This window comes from Ascidia mentula, chromosome 6, assembly GCF_947561715.1.
Source record: "Ascidia mentula chromosome 6, kaAscMent1.1, whole genome shotgun sequence".
NCBI classification, from domain to species: domain Eukaryota; kingdom Metazoa; phylum Chordata; class Ascidiacea; order Phlebobranchia; family Ascidiidae; genus Ascidia; species Ascidia mentula.
Window position 1 is genome coordinate 19659091 of NC_138571.1, and position 18382 is coordinate 19677472.

The 18382-nt window shown below is 37.1% G+C and overlaps 3 protein-coding genes across 3 annotated transcripts; 2 read left to right on the forward strand and 1 right to left on the reverse strand.

Moving 5' to 3' along the window:
• Nucleotides 1-188: 188 nt before the first annotated feature.
• Nucleotides 189-3666, forward strand: LOC145905357 (uncharacterized). Its single transcript, XM_082992533.1, has 9 exons — nucleotides 189-337; nucleotides 521-714; nucleotides 1073-1116; nucleotides 1203-1300; nucleotides 1531-1669; nucleotides 2077-2204; nucleotides 2473-2622; nucleotides 2901-2948; nucleotides 3150-3666. The coding sequence occupies exons 1-9, from the start codon at nucleotides 272-274 to the stop codon at nucleotides 3228-3230; spliced, it is 948 nt and encodes a 315-aa protein (XP_082848659.1). The 5' UTR covers nucleotides 189-271; the 3' UTR covers nucleotides 3231-3666.
• Nucleotides 3667-3995: 329 nt separating this feature from the next.
• Nucleotides 3996-7470, reverse strand: LOC145905791 (plasmanylethanolamine desaturase 1-like). The gene is made up of 5 exons (XM_082993079.1): nucleotides 7309-7470; nucleotides 7102-7221; nucleotides 6722-6958; nucleotides 6029-6221; nucleotides 3996-5312 (listed from the first exon to the last, which is right to left on the reverse strand). Exons 1-5 carry the CDS (start codon nucleotides 7433-7435, stop codon nucleotides 5171-5173), a joined length of 819 nt encoding a protein of 272 aa, XP_082849205.1. The 5' UTR covers nucleotides 7436-7470; the 3' UTR covers nucleotides 3996-5170.
• Nucleotides 7471-8677: 1207 nt separating this feature from the next.
• On the forward strand, nucleotides 8678-12465 carry LOC145905671 (LHFPL tetraspan subfamily member 2 protein-like). The gene is made up of 3 exons (XM_082992931.1): nucleotides 8678-9492; nucleotides 9651-9745; nucleotides 10123-12465. The coding sequence occupies exons 1-3, from the start codon at nucleotides 9057-9059 to the stop codon at nucleotides 10282-10284; spliced, it is 693 nt and encodes a 230-aa protein (XP_082849057.1). The 5' UTR covers nucleotides 8678-9056; the 3' UTR covers nucleotides 10285-12465.
• The last annotated feature ends 5917 nt before the right edge of the window (nucleotides 12466-18382 follow it).

Consider the following 18382-nt stretch of genomic DNA (forward strand, 5'->3'; position numbering starts at 1 on the left):
TTTATTTCGGAATGTTGTTTGTGGTAAGCCCACAAAGTGTGTTGGCTTTTTTCGCACCTACATCTAATTACATCAAGTTTCGTCATTTCAACGTTACAGGGTTTTTATTTCGATTCGTTTTCATGTTTTATTCACAATTTAAAAGTTTCTGCACCAGGGAAAGTCCCCAGTTGACATGGTGAAATAATGCCAAACTCACCAAAATATATGTTTTGGAATATTTGAAGTGGCGAAAGTTGCAATATAAAAGCTCCATGCTTAATGAGGAGACATGAATTCCAATCTTCTTGACGTTGACAGAATCGACGTGAAATTGTTCAAAGGTCATAAGGGCGAGGTAATACATATTTTGCGTTTGGCTGCAATATACCATGGAAATATAACTCAAACAAATCCATGTTGTTTTAAAGCTTTTTGATTCTTATTATGTATGTATCTGGTCTTATTTCAAATTAAAATGCTGGTAAAATTGGCGCTAAAATATATTTTACTTAATTTACCCCAATATTTTTCAACCCAGGTTAACTCATGTTCGTTTTCATCTGACTTTGAACTTCTTGCAACTGCAGCCGATGATGGAAAAATCATAGTGTGGAGTGTGTCAAAGAAAATACCGCTTTGTGAGCTTGTCGGCCACAGGGGTCCAGTGAACACTTGCACTTTTTCATATGATAACAAGATATTGGCAAGTGGCTCATATGATTGTGCAGTGAGGTTAGTTCAAAACTTACTCATTTTTGTGAATAATATATGCAGAGTGGTTGATGAGTTTGTTAGGTCACCCCCAACATAAATATTCACACTACAGATAAACACTAGGCTAATAAGTTTGTGACTTTTTATAACAAAATTAAAACTTGAAAAGCACCAAGCACTGATATCACAAAAAGAACAACGATCTGTTAGTTTAATTATTTGTGTAAAATGATTTTTTTTCCAATCCTATTTTGTTAGGCAATGCTTCTCTTGGTGTTAGAAAAAACATTAACATTTTGCATCCAGATGTTTTAAATGTTTGCTTTATATCATACAATACTCTTAAGACAGCTTTAAACAAAACAATTATATTTAGGTTGTGGCAGACAACAACATCATCCTGTGTCAATATATTAAGAGGTAGAAATTGTTGTCTATTTTTATGTCAGTTCTTATTTATTCACACAAGAAATTATTCCAGATTTATGTAATTGTAAATTTTCCAGGTCATAAAAGAAGTGTTGAGTCTGTCAGTTTTTCGCGAGACAACTCTTTACTTTGTTCTTCATCCTGGGATAAAACTCTTATTCTGTGGTCACCGGAGGTAAAACAATTAAACTTAAATAATTGCGGTTTGTAAAACATTATAAAATAAATTGATATTGTTGGTTTGAGAGTGTAATTTTCAAAACATACAAGTTTTTATTTACTTTTAATTTAAGTATTACTCATGGCATTTGTGTGGTTGGTATGAAAGTTGTCTGCAGTAGCTAAAAGTTTCTTTGACATGAATTGGAATTTCAACTTAAATTTATTTGAAAATATTGCCATCAGGATGGTGAAATTCTCCACATCCTGGAAGGCCACTCAGACTGCGTAAAAACCTGTTCATTTTCATACGACAGCCACCTCATTGCAAGTGGAGGTTGGGATTACAGTGTACGTGTGTGGAATATTAAACCGACTGAAAAAGGTATTTGTAAGTTCGCGAAAGTGGCATCACATGGCCTTTCGTGCCAAGTTTGAGCAAAATCTGAGACTATGGATGTAAAGCAGTGCTTCCCAACCTTTTTGTGATCATGTACCACTTGACATTAACACAACCTCACCACTAGGTTCAGGAGGTTGATGACCCCAAAATGTACAAAACATAAGACAACTTTCAGATATTTGCGCATCCTTTTTGTGATTATGAGCAATTTTTTTAATATAAACTAAATGGATCTTAAAATATTGCTGGTTCAACAGGGAGTGAATTTGTTTATTTTATCATGGCTGTGATATTTTAACAACAGAAAACTTGGCATAAATTTATCAAGACAAGCTCATTTCTTTTTTTTGTCAGTTGAATAAGTGTTTTACATTGCTGTTTACGTCCAGAAACTGGAGACCAAGCAAAGTGGCTTTTGCGCAAGTTTGAGAAAATGAATGACAAAGTTTATTCGATCAAGCTGAAAGGCCACACTGGAAATGTTCAAACTGTTGCATTTTCAAAGGCAAACATCTTGGTAAGTTTCACTTTAAACCTTAGTCACATATACTTTTGTACTTGACTCACCATTAGAACTATAAAACTCCATAGAATGTACATAATTCCTGACATACCATTTTATGGCACAAATTATTGGGCATCCATGCATTAGCTATAGCAGTTGTCTGGGTTCCGGTTGTAGAAGTTCGTAGTCCAAAACTTTATACGCTGACTGCATGTATAAGTACTGATGTTATTAGCAGTGCAGTTGGCCTGTAGTTTGACATACACAATATTTTCTGCAGGCCTCAGGGTCATGGGACAGAACTGTGAGATTGTGGAATCCATTTAACGGGGAAACATTAAAAGTTTTTACCGGCCACACAGGATGGGTGAAAGCTGTTACGTTTTCACTCGACTCAACAGAATTGGCTTCAACTGCTGACGATGGAACTGTAAGTATAAAATTTAGGATCACGAAAGAATCTGTGATCAATGGTAGTTTGCCAAAACAACATGCCCACCTATCAATTGCTTTTCTTAAACATTTAAAATTTACACAAAACACTTAATATTATATTTGAAATGATGGAGAATTAGAAATAATTGGATGTGCCATTGCAACAAATCACACCAGAAAGTGCAGCTACATGATGTTTTAAATGTATTTGTGTAACAATGCCATACAAAATTTAAAAGACAGTTGAGAATTTTGCAAATGTTGTATTTTTAGATTAGAGTTTGGAATATTCTGTCAGGAAAATGCAATAAAGTTAAACAGGTATTTTCAATTTTATCCCGGATCTATTTTAGATAAAAAGTAACAAAGCACATATTTTGTAAAAATGTATATTAGCTTGTGAATATAACAGTGCATTGGGTGGCAGTTCTTCACTACGTTATAAACAAACATTACGATTGCAAATGACTGATTGATAAATTGATCGGCCAACCAAGAGATTTACCAAAAGTTTTTGTCTAGGACCACACAGACCTTGCACAAAATTGCTCGTTCTCAAAGACGGGAGGTCTTCTTGCGTCCGGTGCAGCTGCTCCAGTGTAAAACCACTGTGATGTCACAATATGAGGTCATGTGACCACCTTTAAATATTTGATGTTTCAGTTTAGAATTCCTCTGCCTTACATATTACACAAGTTTTGTTGTCCTTAAAACAACTCACTTTTTTTTCTACTTATTTTAAACCTGTACACTGTGATCAAGTTTTTGGTGTGAATTTGCAATCGTATCAAGTAAGATGAACACTTTGACACTTTATGACGTAGTTGCACTTGTGAATTTTATTCAGGGTATTTCTATTATTCTCATGACACAACTTGTGTATTTGATGAATCTGTGTCTTGCACTGTGTAAATATCCCATATTCTATCTCAACGATTTCATCATGTTTTCTGATTTTTAAACTTTGAACACAAACAGATCGAGCTGGGCCGTTTCTTTGTCGATTTAAAAATAATAAATCCTCATCTCTTTTGTGAAACTTTTTTTTCATTTGAATTCAGTCTAGAACAGAGGTCAGTAATCCATGGCCCTGGAGCTGCATATTGCTCTTTTAAACTCAGATACTGCCTCATGAGAGGTCAAGCTTAATAATGTAAATAAACAAACGTATTTACGACCTTGGGTGCGCTTGGTTGTGCCTGTAGGTTTATACTCAAAACATGTAGTAAAGGTGAATTTTTTTCATGTGGATTACAGAATCAAAATCATCACTATCAATGTTTTTGGAGTTGATCTGTTTCAGTTCAGTGCTAAAGAGTGTGACAAGATCTTTGCAGGCAAAAGCTTCCCGGCATTTAAGCTACTAAGAATGGGCATTTCACAAATATTTATTCCATCAACTTCAATTGATACTAAGTAACAACATTGTAAGCCATGCAACAATGAAGAAAATACTTCCTACTCTGCAAAATGCACACAGCAAGCAAAAGAGTGACACAAACTTTATTTGAAACTTAAAAGCTTCAATGAAAAAGTTTAAAGGAACACTTTGAATAGACATCAGAAAGTACATCGACATTTTTTCAGAATGCTTCTTTATCGTTTACAACTTTGCAGTTGTTAGGGTTATTTGGCACAATAGTCAATCTATGCACTTATACAAAATCCAAACAAAAAATTTGCCATTTAAAAATATTGTGGTGCTCAAAGCAGATTTTAATGAACCAAAATATCAATGTCATAAATATTAGTTAAACCGCACAAGGCATATATTTCCATGAGTTTTATCCCAAATATTATACAGAAAGGTAAGATTTATGAACTACGACACCTTTTAGAAAAGATAAAAGGTTTGGTAAAATAATAATGTTAAGGTGAAAATGCACCAGCTGTAACATCTTTACATTGAAGTTAGTAAACTTTCCTCCCAGTTAAACTTTTGAGAGTAAGAAAAATTACCCTGGAAATGGGAGTGCATGCTTTATGCACAAAATGTTCGTTGAAATACACAGGAAATGTTAAGATTGTGCACATTTATAACAAAATATTGCTGGTAATTACAACATAAGGAAGTGGGTATTCCCCATGGTGCAGCAGCACAAATGCAATAATATGATATTTGTTAAAAACTTTGGCCAATGTGCCTGAAAATTTGCTGGATTGTCAAGCAGGATAGCAAGAGGTGTATGCAAATACACCAAAACCTAATCGTTTTTTATTCTGTTTAGGAACATCAGATCAATTGGTTCCAATAAATTTCGTAGAGCAGCCAATATTGTACAACTGCACCTACTTTTTCAAATGCCCAGTTTAATACTGAATGTTTTTCCATTGACAAAAACACTTAAAGCAGGAGGTTTTAAATGCTGCTCTAGTGTCGTTTGGGCAGAAAGAATATATTATTTTCATAGTTTCACATTTGTTGCTCTCATAAATAAAAATATATCCTAATGTAATCTACCACTTAAACAATACTGCCAATCTTTCATATTACTAACAGTAACCTTATAATGCGCAAAAAATAAAAATTGCAAAAACACTTTTTAATCTGTTCCTTTTGCCCATTTCAGATCGTCGGTTCTAGGTTTGACACCAGTTATTGTTTCTATGATCCATTCCAAACTGGTCCAAAACTTTAGTTTCTCCAACGGATAATTCAGCCATCCAGTGGTGATGCAAAAATATCTGCAGCAAAAAATAAGATTGCAGGCAAAATAGTATGTCGACAGTTTTGCTGGATTAGCAGTTTTGTTTGGATAAAACTAGCAACACAAGGTACTATTATTTTGTGGGAAACGCAACACAGGCACACAACCAAGTTTTCTAAACAAAATTGAAACCTCAAAGTTACGTGACAACAAACACGCTTCACTCCCAGTAATAAACGAGGACTTTAATCTCTGAGCTCGATATATTGGTCAATATTTGACAAGTCGCTCACAACCCACAGTAAGAACTGTTGGATGGCAAATACTAACATCAGTATTTGGTTGGACATTTGAACTTTGGTCCAACAAACATAATCCTGGTCTTGCGCAAGGAGCAGCAGAGCTTTCTAGTTCACTGGACTGATTAAAATTTTCTATGTTTCCCAAATCTAGATTTGCTTCTACAGCTTAAAGTATTTTGCTTCAAGGAAACACAAAATATACAATGTGTTTTGTGCAAGTATTACCTCATTGTCATCTAATATTGAACAAAAAAAATTTAACACCTGCCCTCCCCATTGAGCAATACCATTCATCAAAAATATCATTTGTTTGATCACAACAACATAATTCCCCACACCTAATATATTTGTTACAGGTATTTTTATGACTACTCTTGCACCAATGTTACAGCTGCATAGTTTAGCTTTGAAATATAGAAAAAGGTGGATAAAAAAGGGTTTCTCCACTTACGTTTCGTGGGGTGCAATGTGGTGAATTCTGTGATGTTGTTTGGGTAAAATGATGTGGTAATCCTGCAGAATTGTCACAATCCAAGGTAACTTTGAATAGGTGTGCGACCATTTATGTATTTGGTTTGTGAGACAAACAAACAAAGCCAGGGAGAACACGAACGCTTGGAATGGATAGTTCGCTGCAATCTCACCTAAAGTTTTGTAAAACATTTGTAAAACCTTACACATACTTTTTACAGGGAGTTCTTAGATAATAATTAGGTTGGGATTAATTTCAATATAGAACATCTATAACCATTTTTGAAATAAATCATTAGAATAGTAGCTGAAATATATATACAAAAAATAATGAAATATAAAAAAATATATACATAATAACAATGCCCGTTACGTCATGCAGAGGAAATTACTCATGTTCAGTGCAACATGTGACACACTATTTCCGTTAGTGTCATAATACTACTTTGGACATGTTGTTGGTGCGATGTTGTAGAAACATTGGTTTAAAGTAAAGGGAAGTCTTAATTGCATTATCCAGTGTTGATTGGATTATGAATAATGCATGACATGAGTACAGAATGAAACTGCAATTTTCTCAAACACAAGCATTTCACATTTCCATATTAAGGCTAACTTGGTTTTGATTGATTTGGTTGTTTCTAAAAACTATTTTTCTTGGTAAAAGCCTTACCAGGGGTTTGAGTTGAAAACCTCCAAATGCTGATTGCGATTGGAATAATGACCAGCATGAAATTGTCACCGTTGGTTTCAACCATGTCATGTCTTGTAATTGCTGTCGGGTCAATATGATGTTCCCTAAACGGGCGAATAAACGCTTTTCCAAAAACAGGGATGTTTATCGATCCCCAACTATCTGCAGCCCAATGCACAAAACCAGAAGCAAAATCAGCAGTAACTATTCCGGCAACTGAAAAGTAAAATTAGCTTTTTAAACTCATATACAACACAGATGTAATATCACTATTTAAACAAAATAAAATATGTTTATATAAAAAACAAGTAACGCTTTTAATCACACATTGAATCAGCAAAATAAATTTGGTCACTTACTTGTAGCTGGAAGTATATAAAGAAAGTTAGACAGTTGAAAATAACGAATCAAAAAGTAACAGTCGATTGCCAGCAGAACAACACACAAAGAAACACAAATCTGTTCTTGAAGTCGCTTTTCTGTAAACATAAAACATTTTCAATTACCTAATTGTTTCTTTCTATATTACTACCTTAAACATAGAAATGTTAATTGTTTTGACTTACCGGATGAATAGAGTTGTGAAAGTACTTTTGCCCCATTCTTGGAGGGTAATTTCTTCGACAAAACAGTTTCTTCCAACGATACTTCTTCCTTTAAAAAGGTGTTGTTTGTTTGTTGTGTGGGAGGCATCGTCCAGTGTTTTACAGATATTAATTTACATTCTATTTACTGCAAAAATATCGTATTTAACTCAAAACCATTTTAAATGAAACTCAATTACACATTCTCATTGCTGTAACTAGTTGGCCTGAAGTATGTCGGATATTAAAATCATAACAAATCCAGACATTTCACACAATCAAGTAAAATTTTAAATAACACTGCAATTAATTTTGTCTTGAAAGATATATCCTAGATCAATTGTTCAAGTAGCTGCAGTAACTTTCCGAACAAAAGAGTTTTATTTTCCGTCACTCACTCACAAAACATACCCTCAAAATAACATCAATTTCACCAAATTGTACCTGACAAAAGTCTGCAATTTTACATGAAACAAAATACTCAACCGCGCCCAATCCCTGTGGCTATGAAACTGTTCCAAAAGGTGGCGTCGAAATGTCAATCAAATATTGCCGGTATCACGTTCGCTCACGTGGAACGGTGCCCTTTAACGGACACGTTCTACAAGGTCAAATTAGCCCTAACTTAACTTTACACTTAACATAAGAGACTTCGCAACACTTTGGTTAAATCCAGTTGCCAAGCGCCTCAAATCCAGCCAAGACAAACTCACGCAGGGCCTTTGCTTCCTTATATTAGCAAAGAGAAAAAGGCAAAATGGCGTGATAGGTTTGCGTGATGAAATGTTATCGCTGATCCGTGCGTGCTGCAGAATGGAAAAACTATTGATCTTCTTGTTATACAACGCGCTCAGCCCGAACTTTGGCACATTATACATGTTTACCGTTGACTGTGTTGTCAACAAACTTGTATTTAATTTTTCCTTCTCGATTTCAAAAGGTATCATGAGAAGATTTTACTTTGATATTTCAAATCTTTAATATTATACTTACAGAACACTAAATTGACGTTGATTAGTCATTTTTACGTCACAATCGTTTTGTCACTTTGCGCGGGAAAGTGTTTCACGTCACTTGATATTCTCTGATCAAACGTGCTTGAAGAGTTCACCAGCGGCACACCAGACAGCATTTGTGGATCCACGTATGTGCGCTATAGAGCAATCGGCGATTCTGAATGAAGAAAGAGGTCAAACTCCGGTGATGGACCGCATCTCTCGGCAGACGAAGAGAAAAAGCTTGTACTTGCTTGTACTTGGCTGTAGAAAGGAATGTGGCTTCGGTAAGTCGGTAGTGTTTCGCGTTATGTTCCCGCAGGCTGCGGTAAAAGCGTTTCGCAACATGGCTCAATGACTGTATGGTTTGGTTTGGGCGGCGTGCAATTGAATACTGGAGTCGAGTGTCAAGGGCGGTATTAATTGACTTATCAAGGCGTGGTATTAGTGGTTATTGGCGATCAGTTGTGTTTACTTACGATGTATGATTGGTATTTTGTAGCGACGTGGATTTAGAAATGTAGTGTTTTGTTATCTTGATACATCAGTTAAGAAATTTACAGTAAACGCCTTCCCAAATTATAAGCGACGTAACCCTATTATGATAAGGCAGGCTTTTTAATGTATGACGATATTTGACAATCTTTTATATATGCGCAGTTACTGTGAAAACAGAAATGTGAAAATAAGGCCAGACTTTTTAAGTGAAATCAAGAGACACAAAATAGTGAAAAAATGTGTTGCTATGTGATAGTAACAGTGAGGAGCCTGTTTTGGACTCTGCTGAGTATTACAATATTCCTTGCCGAACTCTCTGCATTTATGAGTGCACATTGGCTTGTATCCCAACCTGTAACCATTCCACGTGGCAATGGGAGTCAATTTGCGATTGCAAAGGAAGAAGAAACTTATGTTCGTACAATGGGTCTTTTCCTGAGGTGCAGACAAGCAGATGGCTCAAAATTTCTTTCTGTTTCCAACAATTGTAGAGTTTACGCTCACACCATTGGAGATATTGCATCACCGTTTTGGATAGCAACCTGCATTTTTATGGGCATTGCAATGTTGCTGTTGTTGGTTGTAGCACTCTTCTCTGTATGGGCTCTTTGCTTTCGTAGCCTGGGAAAGAAAAGCATCTTCAGCATATCAGGTTTACTACAAGCTATTGCAGGTATAAAATTATTCAAATTATCTTTATTTTGGATAGTGGTGTTACAATGAAGGAATTGGGCAGCTCTTTATAATTTTGTTAAAGCATTTATCGCTGTAGTTCTTGGTACAGTAAATATTTTCATAAATCATTTCCATACAACTTCCTCAATTATATAGGCCTCTTCCTTATATTCTCCCTGGTGTTGTTTCCTGCTGGCTGGGGGTCAGAAAAAGTTCAGTTTGATTGTGGAAAAGGAGCTGGTCCTTTTAATGTGAGTTTTAACAATTTTAATAGTGTTTGTTGTCTTAATCCAATTCACAATTAACAACAACTTGTGTTCCCACACAACCTCCATCCATTCAATGCTCACAGCTTAGTGGGTCATGGAGTCCTTTGTTGTCATTTCGGATAATTAAACAAAAGCTTAGTTTTTATTGATTCTGTTTGAGAACCTTTGTTTTCTCACAGAACCAACCAATTAGGGAAGCTTACACCATTAGAAAGGCTTAGCTGGGGTTTTATATACACTTAAACCGAGTATTAGGTCCATGATTATTAATTTAATTTAAAATAACTTTATGAATGTACAAAAAATGTACCTTAGTTGATTTTTGCTAAGAGTTAACTCACATGTGTTTATATTGACAGCTTGGGACATGCCACATTGGATGGGCATATTATTCAGCAATGTTTGGCACATTGCTCTCATTCTTTGCCGCCGTACTTTCAAACCAAGCTGAAGCTTCAACTGGAAGTGAGAGCGTGGAAAATGACATAATTGACGGCAAGAATCCAGTGTGCGCTTTGTAATGCCATTGACTTACTTCAAGTGGGTTGTTTTCCTATGTATCACCAGACAGCTACGTTGTTATGGCTGTAGATAAATCCCTTCGTTTTTCACACATTACATGTGGAAATTTAATATTTTTATCTGGTTATCGATGTTTTTTTATCCAGTGCCAACACTTAATACTTTAGTATATTTTTGGGCATTAAACATTAACCAAGGCAGGATTTTTAAACACATTTTTTTAATGGCTAAATAGATGTGAGATACTTTTAAATTCCTATTTAATCTTCTATGCATTCCCTCAAATGTGTCAACAAACCATATTTTTGTCATTTATTAAAACACATTTGAGTTTTTTAAACCATTAATGTTTCGTGCATGAGGCCCTTTTTCTGTATTTTTCCCTGAAGTGCCCGTTCCTGTTTTATTGCAAATTCAATTCATGGCCTTAAGTAACCCCAGCCATATGCCTGATGGCAAAATTGAAAACAAACTTGTTTTCCAAAGAGAAAATCATGGTAACCAATTGGGAATTGGGGCTAGATTTCAAATTTAAGTGTCCCAATGGAGCAATGAAGTCATGGCCTATTTGCCAGGGGAATAACAACAGAATATCTTGAACACTTGCAAATATGCAGGTCTCTTGGGCAAAGTGGTTACAAGGAATTCTCTTCACTTTTTCCAATAGGGAGTTCCACCTGCTGTGTTGGACAAATGGTCACTAATGGGTGTTTTGAATGATGCCAACATTGTTCCACAAACACATTGTTTTTTTTATATAAGTTACCTTTTTCCAAAGGATTTTTTTTCTAAATTTACAAAAAATATGTTTGAGAAATAAATTTTGGTGAATCATGCTTTAAGCTGGACTTACAAAACCCGTTTGACAAAATTGTAACAATAACCTTGACTTGAGGGGAGGTTAATGAGTAACTAGTGCTTGTAATTGGGTGTTGTGCAACCTAACCCTTCTGCCACCCGAGTAGGAGGAACCAGTTATGAATACGTTTGTGGCGCAATGTTAAACAATGACTGACGTAGAACAGGTTTATTATTAATGAAACCTATGGGTGATGTGCATCTCATGCCTATGGTATCAACTTTCTTTCGTGTACATACAGTATTATGTGTGCTTGTTATCGTGTAAAATTAAGCCACTGTACTATCTCCATATATGTGTCATGATTGTGTGTTTTGCAATATATTCTATGTTGAGGGACGTCTTTGCAATTCTGTTGAGAACGAATTTCCCAGTAAACTTTTTATTTTAAATTGTTCGACGAAATGTAGAGAATGTGTGATTGCAACACTTGGTACGCGACGAAATTTCACGATTTTTAACCTATGTGAATTGGGCCCTGGGCTACGCTTATCATAAAAAACTTTCACGTCATAATCACACACAGTTATGACGCAACAAGGCACAGCCCGAGCATTCGCTTGGACAAGGTTGATGCCGGAGTCGGCCGTTTACATAATTACTTTGCTCACCAAATATTGACACTTTCTGTTTGAACGAATGACATTTCATTCCTGTGTTTTATTTGTCCGCATTCTTGTGTTTCTTGTACGGTGCCACCATGTACTGGCTGTGTCAGTCAATTCAGCTAACCCTAATGCTTGGAAAATGTTGTTTTGTTTCAAACCGTTAGTAACTGGAGATGTTCAAACACACAAATCGTGTTCGGATTCGATTCCGCGCATTAAGATCCAAACACGAAAATTGTCTTGTAGTTTCCAAACCAGCTTTCTGTATTCAATATTTCCGGTTCGAAGTTTGTTTCAGCGTTTTCAGTTTGTGTTTAGATTTCTATCGAAATAATATCAAGAAACATTTGATATATTGACGTAAGCGAACTGACCTGTTATAATGATAACAGTGTGACGTGTTTATCAAGTCTGAAATTTTATATCCATTGTTGTCCCTTGCAAGGTGGTTACCATGGGTGTTTGTATTGTTCAACGCTTGCGTATTTGTGAATGTCCTTGTGGGACTTGGTTTCGACATTAATGACGTCATTCAATGGCAGCCATGTTCAAGCATTACCCCCCCCCCCATCATCGCCCTTTCGTAACACAGGCAGCCTTTGTCGAACATTCTCAACTTATTGTTTTGACTCTTTCGCCCCCTCGCCTCGTCACGGTTCATCGCTTGTGCTTCCTGATGCTTTTGTGTCGTAATAAATGCTCTTCCAAACCGAGTTTCGGCCCCAGTGGTTGTTGTGATGTTGCAGCGCAAGATATCTGATAATATTCTCAAGGTGGCACCGAACCATTACTATTTCATTGTGAGACATGAAAGGGTTTCACTTAATCGCGGGGAACTTTGGGTTTGGTTTCATCCCAGCTATTTCCAACCACGATTAGGGCGCGGTTTTTCCACAACAACATCAAAGCAGTATTTTAAACACTTGCAAGTTCGTTGGACCGAAATAATTCTTTACAAGGGCGAGGCACGCTTTATAATCCGAGTTCGCGTTTTGCTTTTCCCGTAAAAATCACTGTAATTAAATTAAACCGGTTTTATTCAATTCCATCCAATAACCTAAAAATATATATGGGATTTTTACTGTGTTTTTTTGTAACATAGTTAGGGATGAGATTGCTTTTACTTACGTTCCCATCGTTAAAGCGAACATATGATTGGTATTTGTTATAACTTACAGTCGTAACTTCCCGAGCAAGTTTTTTTTTGCGAAAACGAATCGGTCTGATGAAGCTAAGTTGAATAGCAGTCGAAACGTAGGTAAATAAAAGCGTACGTTTAACTGTGCAAGAAAAACAGAATAATTCAAATACAAATTGTTTTGTTAGAATCTATGAAAAGCAAAAAGGCTGAAAGCAAACCTTAACGTACACACGTGTAATAACACGAAGGTTTAACTGAGCCTGTTTGTCCCATGGTTAAACACAGGCTGCCAACCCTTGACAAGATGCGACCATTCAATCGTCACCTGCTTGAGGCGGTTACGGTTGAACAAGTTCCCACGTGACACTTCTCATTACGTCAGAGAGGGTTAAGCAAAATGTTGTTTGCTGGTGGAAAGGTAAAGGTGTGTGTTTCATATTTGCATGCATTTACATATTTAAACCTGTATGGACTTGGTGAACTTTCAAAATACATCAATCATCTTCCCATTACCTCCAGTCAGGTGCCCGGCGACCTCAACCGACATATGACGTCATCGCCGCTGCGTTGAGTGACGTTTACACACACGATCGCTCGACGGGCGCAAATATTCCGACTATAAATCACCGCGCTCATCCGTCCTCAGGCGGGAGATCGTTTTGGCGGCAAACACGTGACCTGGTCGCTTTACGAGGGGTTGAAGATTTACCGAGGTTTCGTAAATAAACCAGACTAAACCTCTTTCTGTCAAAAATCGTTTCAATTCAACGTTGCCAACTATGCAGTAATTTGATTTGCATAAAAACAACTTGAACGCGTATGAACAAGAAATATGCAAAACAAATTGGCATGGGCACGGATAAAACCACAAGATAGAGTTAACGAGTGTAGGCTCCCAAGTAATGAATAAGGTGTCCCAGTTGCACATAATCAACAATAGCGATTATTTTGTCTGTTATGGCCGTCTTGTGTTAGTCGGCCAACTTTAACTAAGGCTTAAGAAAGTTCGGCATTTATGAGCAGTATATCGTGGGTTCGAATCCCCGTGCGGCGAGGAGATAAAGTGTCGTATTCACATATTATATAATTTATTACGACTGCGACACGATTAAACTTTACACTGACAACTAAAGGTAATAAGAAAAATGCACAAATTTACGAATGTTGACGGACCTAAATATTACAGCTCACAGTCTAGAGATGGGTCGGAATGTGTGTAAATATTTACACATCGATCCATGAGGTGTCCACACGTTTGAATGAAGTCAAAGACATCAACACAGGGAACTTTCAACACGGATGAAAATAAACAAAAAATTGCATCTACAATTTTCACAAAACATTTTCTGGTTCGTGGTAAATATCATCAACCGCATTAGGAGTTTCTCCAGATAATTTTTTTTCCAATGTTGCCAATACCAGAAAAGCGCTGTTTGGTTCGTAACAGTTCGTTTGTTGAAAATATATTTCCTTTCAAGTTTCAATTTTGGTTTGGATCCGACCGATGTTTCGGTTGAGATTTTTATTCTTTGTCAATCAACGGTGACATATGAAAATACTCCAACGCACAAGTAAACGTGTTGTCAGACAAAACACGAGAAGCTGCTGACATTAAACTTCGGGTCGACGATAGAAACGAAAAGGAGTCAAGTGCTTATTTTTACATCGAGATATTTCATCCTCTACATGTTGTTGTCGCCCACTTCTTACATTTCCAATCTTGTTGGAAAGATTGTTGTGACGAAGTTAAAGGCAGCCGAAAGGAAATCGTTTAATTCGTGAAGGAAGCTCATTGTTAGCCATTTGAAATAAAACACCTCCCACTTCACTTTAATGAAGGAAGGCACAGCAAGGAATTGGCGGTAACTCATGTATTTATTTTCTCATTTTATTTCTTAATCGTGGAACTTTCCACTTTTCCGTGTTGTGGGAATTGAGTTTTTCGGTTCCTCCCCAGGGATCGTCGACAGATATCTCCGAGATGCCTCATAATTTCTGACCTATTGTAACCTCAAAAAATGTTGGCTGCCGCGTTGTAGTTGAACTACTGTAACCTTGCCGTGAAACACCAACCTGCACACAGGTCACATGACCTTGGCAGGTCAATTAAAGTAGAAAACATTGGAATTTTTGCATCATTTGGACAAAGGCATTATCCGTCCATTTTACACGTCGGAAAAAGTCATAACTTTTAATGAGCAAACAAGATTTTTGAGATGTTTCTTTGAAGATTTATAAACCGTGAGTTATTTTCCTAATAAGATATTTTGTAAATATATGTCCATGGATGATCCAGAAATAAATATATCCATTGATTAAACTTAAATGTTGCACCATATTCAAACACCGGGGTTTCACACTGTCTGTGGTTGGGTGAGGAGAAATGTTTGGTGGGTAGTACGGGGTCGGTGGTGTAACTTGATACAAACAACACCATGTATTTCCCACACGATTCTTAAACTTTCCTGTGCTATTTTTAGGGAAAGAAGATGACGAAGCTTCCCATATGTTCATTGTGTCCACGTCTTTACTTTTGTGGAATTATCACGAATTGTGTCAGTCTCACATTTTATGATTCAATACCCAGCTAATTGTGGTAAAATATAAACAAATATAACATCTACTTGAAAAAGAACTGATGAAGTTGTTTCCAGCGAAACATTGTTTTCTCGAAATAAACTGCATTTGGACACAAGATCTTTTTTTAATGCGAGTTTAAATGTAAAGTTTCTACAGCAATTGTCGATCGAAAAAGGTTGATTCCGGGAAGAAAACCTAAAATATTGAAATTATTTCGTGAGGGGTATTGGTCCACGTTAGTCCTTGTTACATAATTAATATCAAATTCGTTTTCTGTATCTGAAATGGCGAATATTTAAATTGCAATTCGATCTTATGTCTGGCATTTTAGCCGAAGAAAAACCTTGCACTGATGATGCATGAAGTATCTTGAAAACATGTTTGCAAATTGCCACATGTGTTTTGCACGATATCACAGGATATAGTGTACAGTGATCTTGTGCTGCATACACGGGATATAACGATGTTGTAGCTACGATGTTACCCAAACCCTGCAACCGCCGAAGAAAAAAACACCATGCAACCAACTGCACACCTACGTATTCGTGACGTCATAATCGTTCAAAACTATGCGTCACAAAGGAAGGGCGCGCGTTTGCACGCTGTTTTTAGCCCAAAGGCTAAAGGTTTGTTATAGAAGCGGTGGTTGGAGGCGGGCATGAATCATCTCATTACGTTATAACAATTCTTGTTGCGGTGTTTCAAAAACAAAAATAGTTGTTTTTTGTTCCGGGTTAGGGTTTAATTTTCTTAAAGATTGTTTTTTTATCTTAACCTAGCAGACGATCAGCTGCAATGCATGCGTTAAGCCTAATGAAAATATATTGGAAATATTCAGCGCAACAAGTGACCCACATGGAGATGACCCGGCCCGGATGGAACAATTAAAACTCGCAGTTTATCAAAACGCGATTACGGCTTTGCCCTAAGGCACGAGCGGCTCTCTTTCTTGTGCCGATGGTAAGGCGAGCTTTAGAACGACTTCTGCCCGCCGCGTCCTCCGCCAGAGGAACGAGTAATCTCCTAAATAAGCGTTTACTACCCCCGATTGTCCCACATTCGAGGGCTATTGTTTATAGATAGTAGACTCCGAATCAACACGATCGGTTTAATTGCCAGCGGCCGCTTCTCGCTCAATTCGCCCCGGCTTCTAAACCAGTGCCTCCTTTGTGACGTAGGGCGTACGTAACAAGGCGTGGACGTGCACCCCGTTTATGCGTCACAATCAAGTTATAGCCGGCGCCAGGACACCTGTCTTAAGTCTGAAACCTTACCTGCTAGACACGAGGGGTCGAATTACCCTCTGCCGACAAATCGTCCAATTTGTTTGAGTTTCTAATCGAAGTCTGCAACGATTCGAGGAGAGGCCGGAAATAGAGTTTTGTTTTGCATTAAAGTCTCACAGATTTTCACAGCGTCTGTGTTTGTTCCGTGTGACTGTAAAGTAATATTATCATCCATAGTTAAATTTCGCATACTCTACTCGTGCCAGTGCACCACACATTCCACGTGACAAAAACAACATATGTTAAAGTTAAACGAACGAACGCTTGAGCAAGTATGGGTCAATTGGGTTCAGGACTTCAAAAAAACAGTTTTAAAAATTTATGAAATTAAACCTATTGTTTTGAAACGCCACAAACTTCCAGTATACACACTGTTTCGTACCCCCTACCTGCACATTTACACAAATACAATGCAGTCCGTGGCTACAAATCTAAGAATTCTGGTTGCTTGGCGCGCCAGCCTAACACGGTAAAGCAGGCATCAACACGCTCCATATAAGGCATTGAACAAAACCAACAAGCCATGCAGGAGAATTGAATTGAATGGTTTTGTGAATGCACAACAACATGATTCACAATCTGATTTAGCTTAGGCTCACAACACCATCTGGCGGTTGGTTTCAGATGTTGTTGCACATGGCCAGGTTAAGTCATAGCGAATAATGGTGGTTAAGGTGTAATCCACCATAGTATCTCAGCCGAATTGACAAGTGGCACTTGTAAAACAATTTTGGATCTTTTTTATAAGTTTTACAAAATATGGTACTTTCTAAAATGTGCTTATTTTATCTAGTATGTTAAAGCATGAAATACGGTATTTGCTAAAACTTATACTTATGCAATGGAGTAAGCTTTTACGCGTAAACGTCGTTGGACAATACAAGCTATCGTTACCTATTTCGTTTAGATTGTGTGCTGCTTAATTCCGTCGATTGTGGTTGTCATCCTGTATCCTGTACTAGGCTACACTGTTTACTACGATGTAAATTGCAGGGTACGTTATGTCTTACCTGGTCCACAAGGTAGGTTGTGCGTTCAACGCGTAGAATGGTTTTGAGAGAAATAAGACATAAAGAAGTACAAGCTGCTGATACTTTCAACAAAAATTAGATGACTTATTACAGACTGGAAAACTGGAGTTGCAGCTCTAGTTTCACCATCAGTATGTACTGTTGTGAACTTGCTTTTCACCAGCTTTTAATATACTTATGGTACGTTTTGCGTAGGCCGACCTTCAGCTTAAGTCCTGTTTCACGCCGGTTATGCCTAACTTGATTACAGCGTCCAATGTAACTCTTGTAGAAACATTCAAAACAATGCCTGATTCTCAACGATGAACAAGCGGTGTACGTAATAATGCCGTGAAATAATGGGCATTGTTTCTCCAGTTTCACACTGCACTGGTTAAACGCAGTAACTTGTTCCTGTTGTAAGGCTTGGCTAATTATATTTAGTCTGAAATGCCCCGTAAAATGCTGGAAGGAAGAACTTACAGCGGCAATATTAATGAGTAGTAGCAGGTGTTTTGAGACAGGAGCTGTTGTATATCGAGTGGAATAAGCATATGTTGACTAAAACATGGGTTTGCACCTGTTTGGTTTTGAGAGTAGCATATCAGGCCAA

Excerpts from the sequence above, each read along its gene's own strand:
- LOC145905357 (XM_082992533.1), top strand. The coding sequence starts at position 272 with ATGAATTCCAATCTTCTTGACGTTGACAGAATCGACGTGAAATTGTTC. Across the intron at positions 1,670-2,076 it reads TATTAAACCGACTGAAAAAG|AAACTGGAGACCAAGCAAAG; the intron begins GTATTTGTAAGT and ends GTTTACGTCCAG. Across the intron at positions 2,205-2,472 it reads TTTCAAAGGCAAACATCTTG|GCCTCAGGGTCATGGGACAG; the intron begins GTAAGTTTCACT and ends TATTTTCTGCAG.
- LOC145905791 (XM_082993079.1), bottom strand. The coding sequence starts at position 7,435 with ATGCCTCCCACACAACAAACAAACAACACCTTTTTAAAGGAAGAAGTA. Across the intron at positions 7,222-7,308 it reads TTCACAACTCTATTCATCCG|AAAAGCGACTTCAAGAACAG; the intron begins GTAAGTCAAAAC and ends TTATGTTTACAG. Across the intron at positions 6,959-7,101 it reads TTATATACTTCCAGCTACAA|TTGCCGGAATAGTTACTGCT; the intron begins GTAAGTGACCAA and ends TTTACTTTTCAG.
- LOC145905671 (XM_082992931.1), top strand. The coding sequence starts at position 9,057 with ATGTGTTGCTATGTGATAGTAACAGTGAGGAGCCTGTTTTGGACTCTG. Across the intron at positions 9,493-9,650 it reads TTTACTACAAGCTATTGCAG|GCCTCTTCCTTATATTCTCC; the intron begins GTATAAAATTAT and ends TCAATTATATAG. Across the intron at positions 9,746-10,122 it reads AAGGAGCTGGTCCTTTTAAT|CTTGGGACATGCCACATTGG; the intron begins GTGAGTTTTAAC and ends TTATATTGACAG.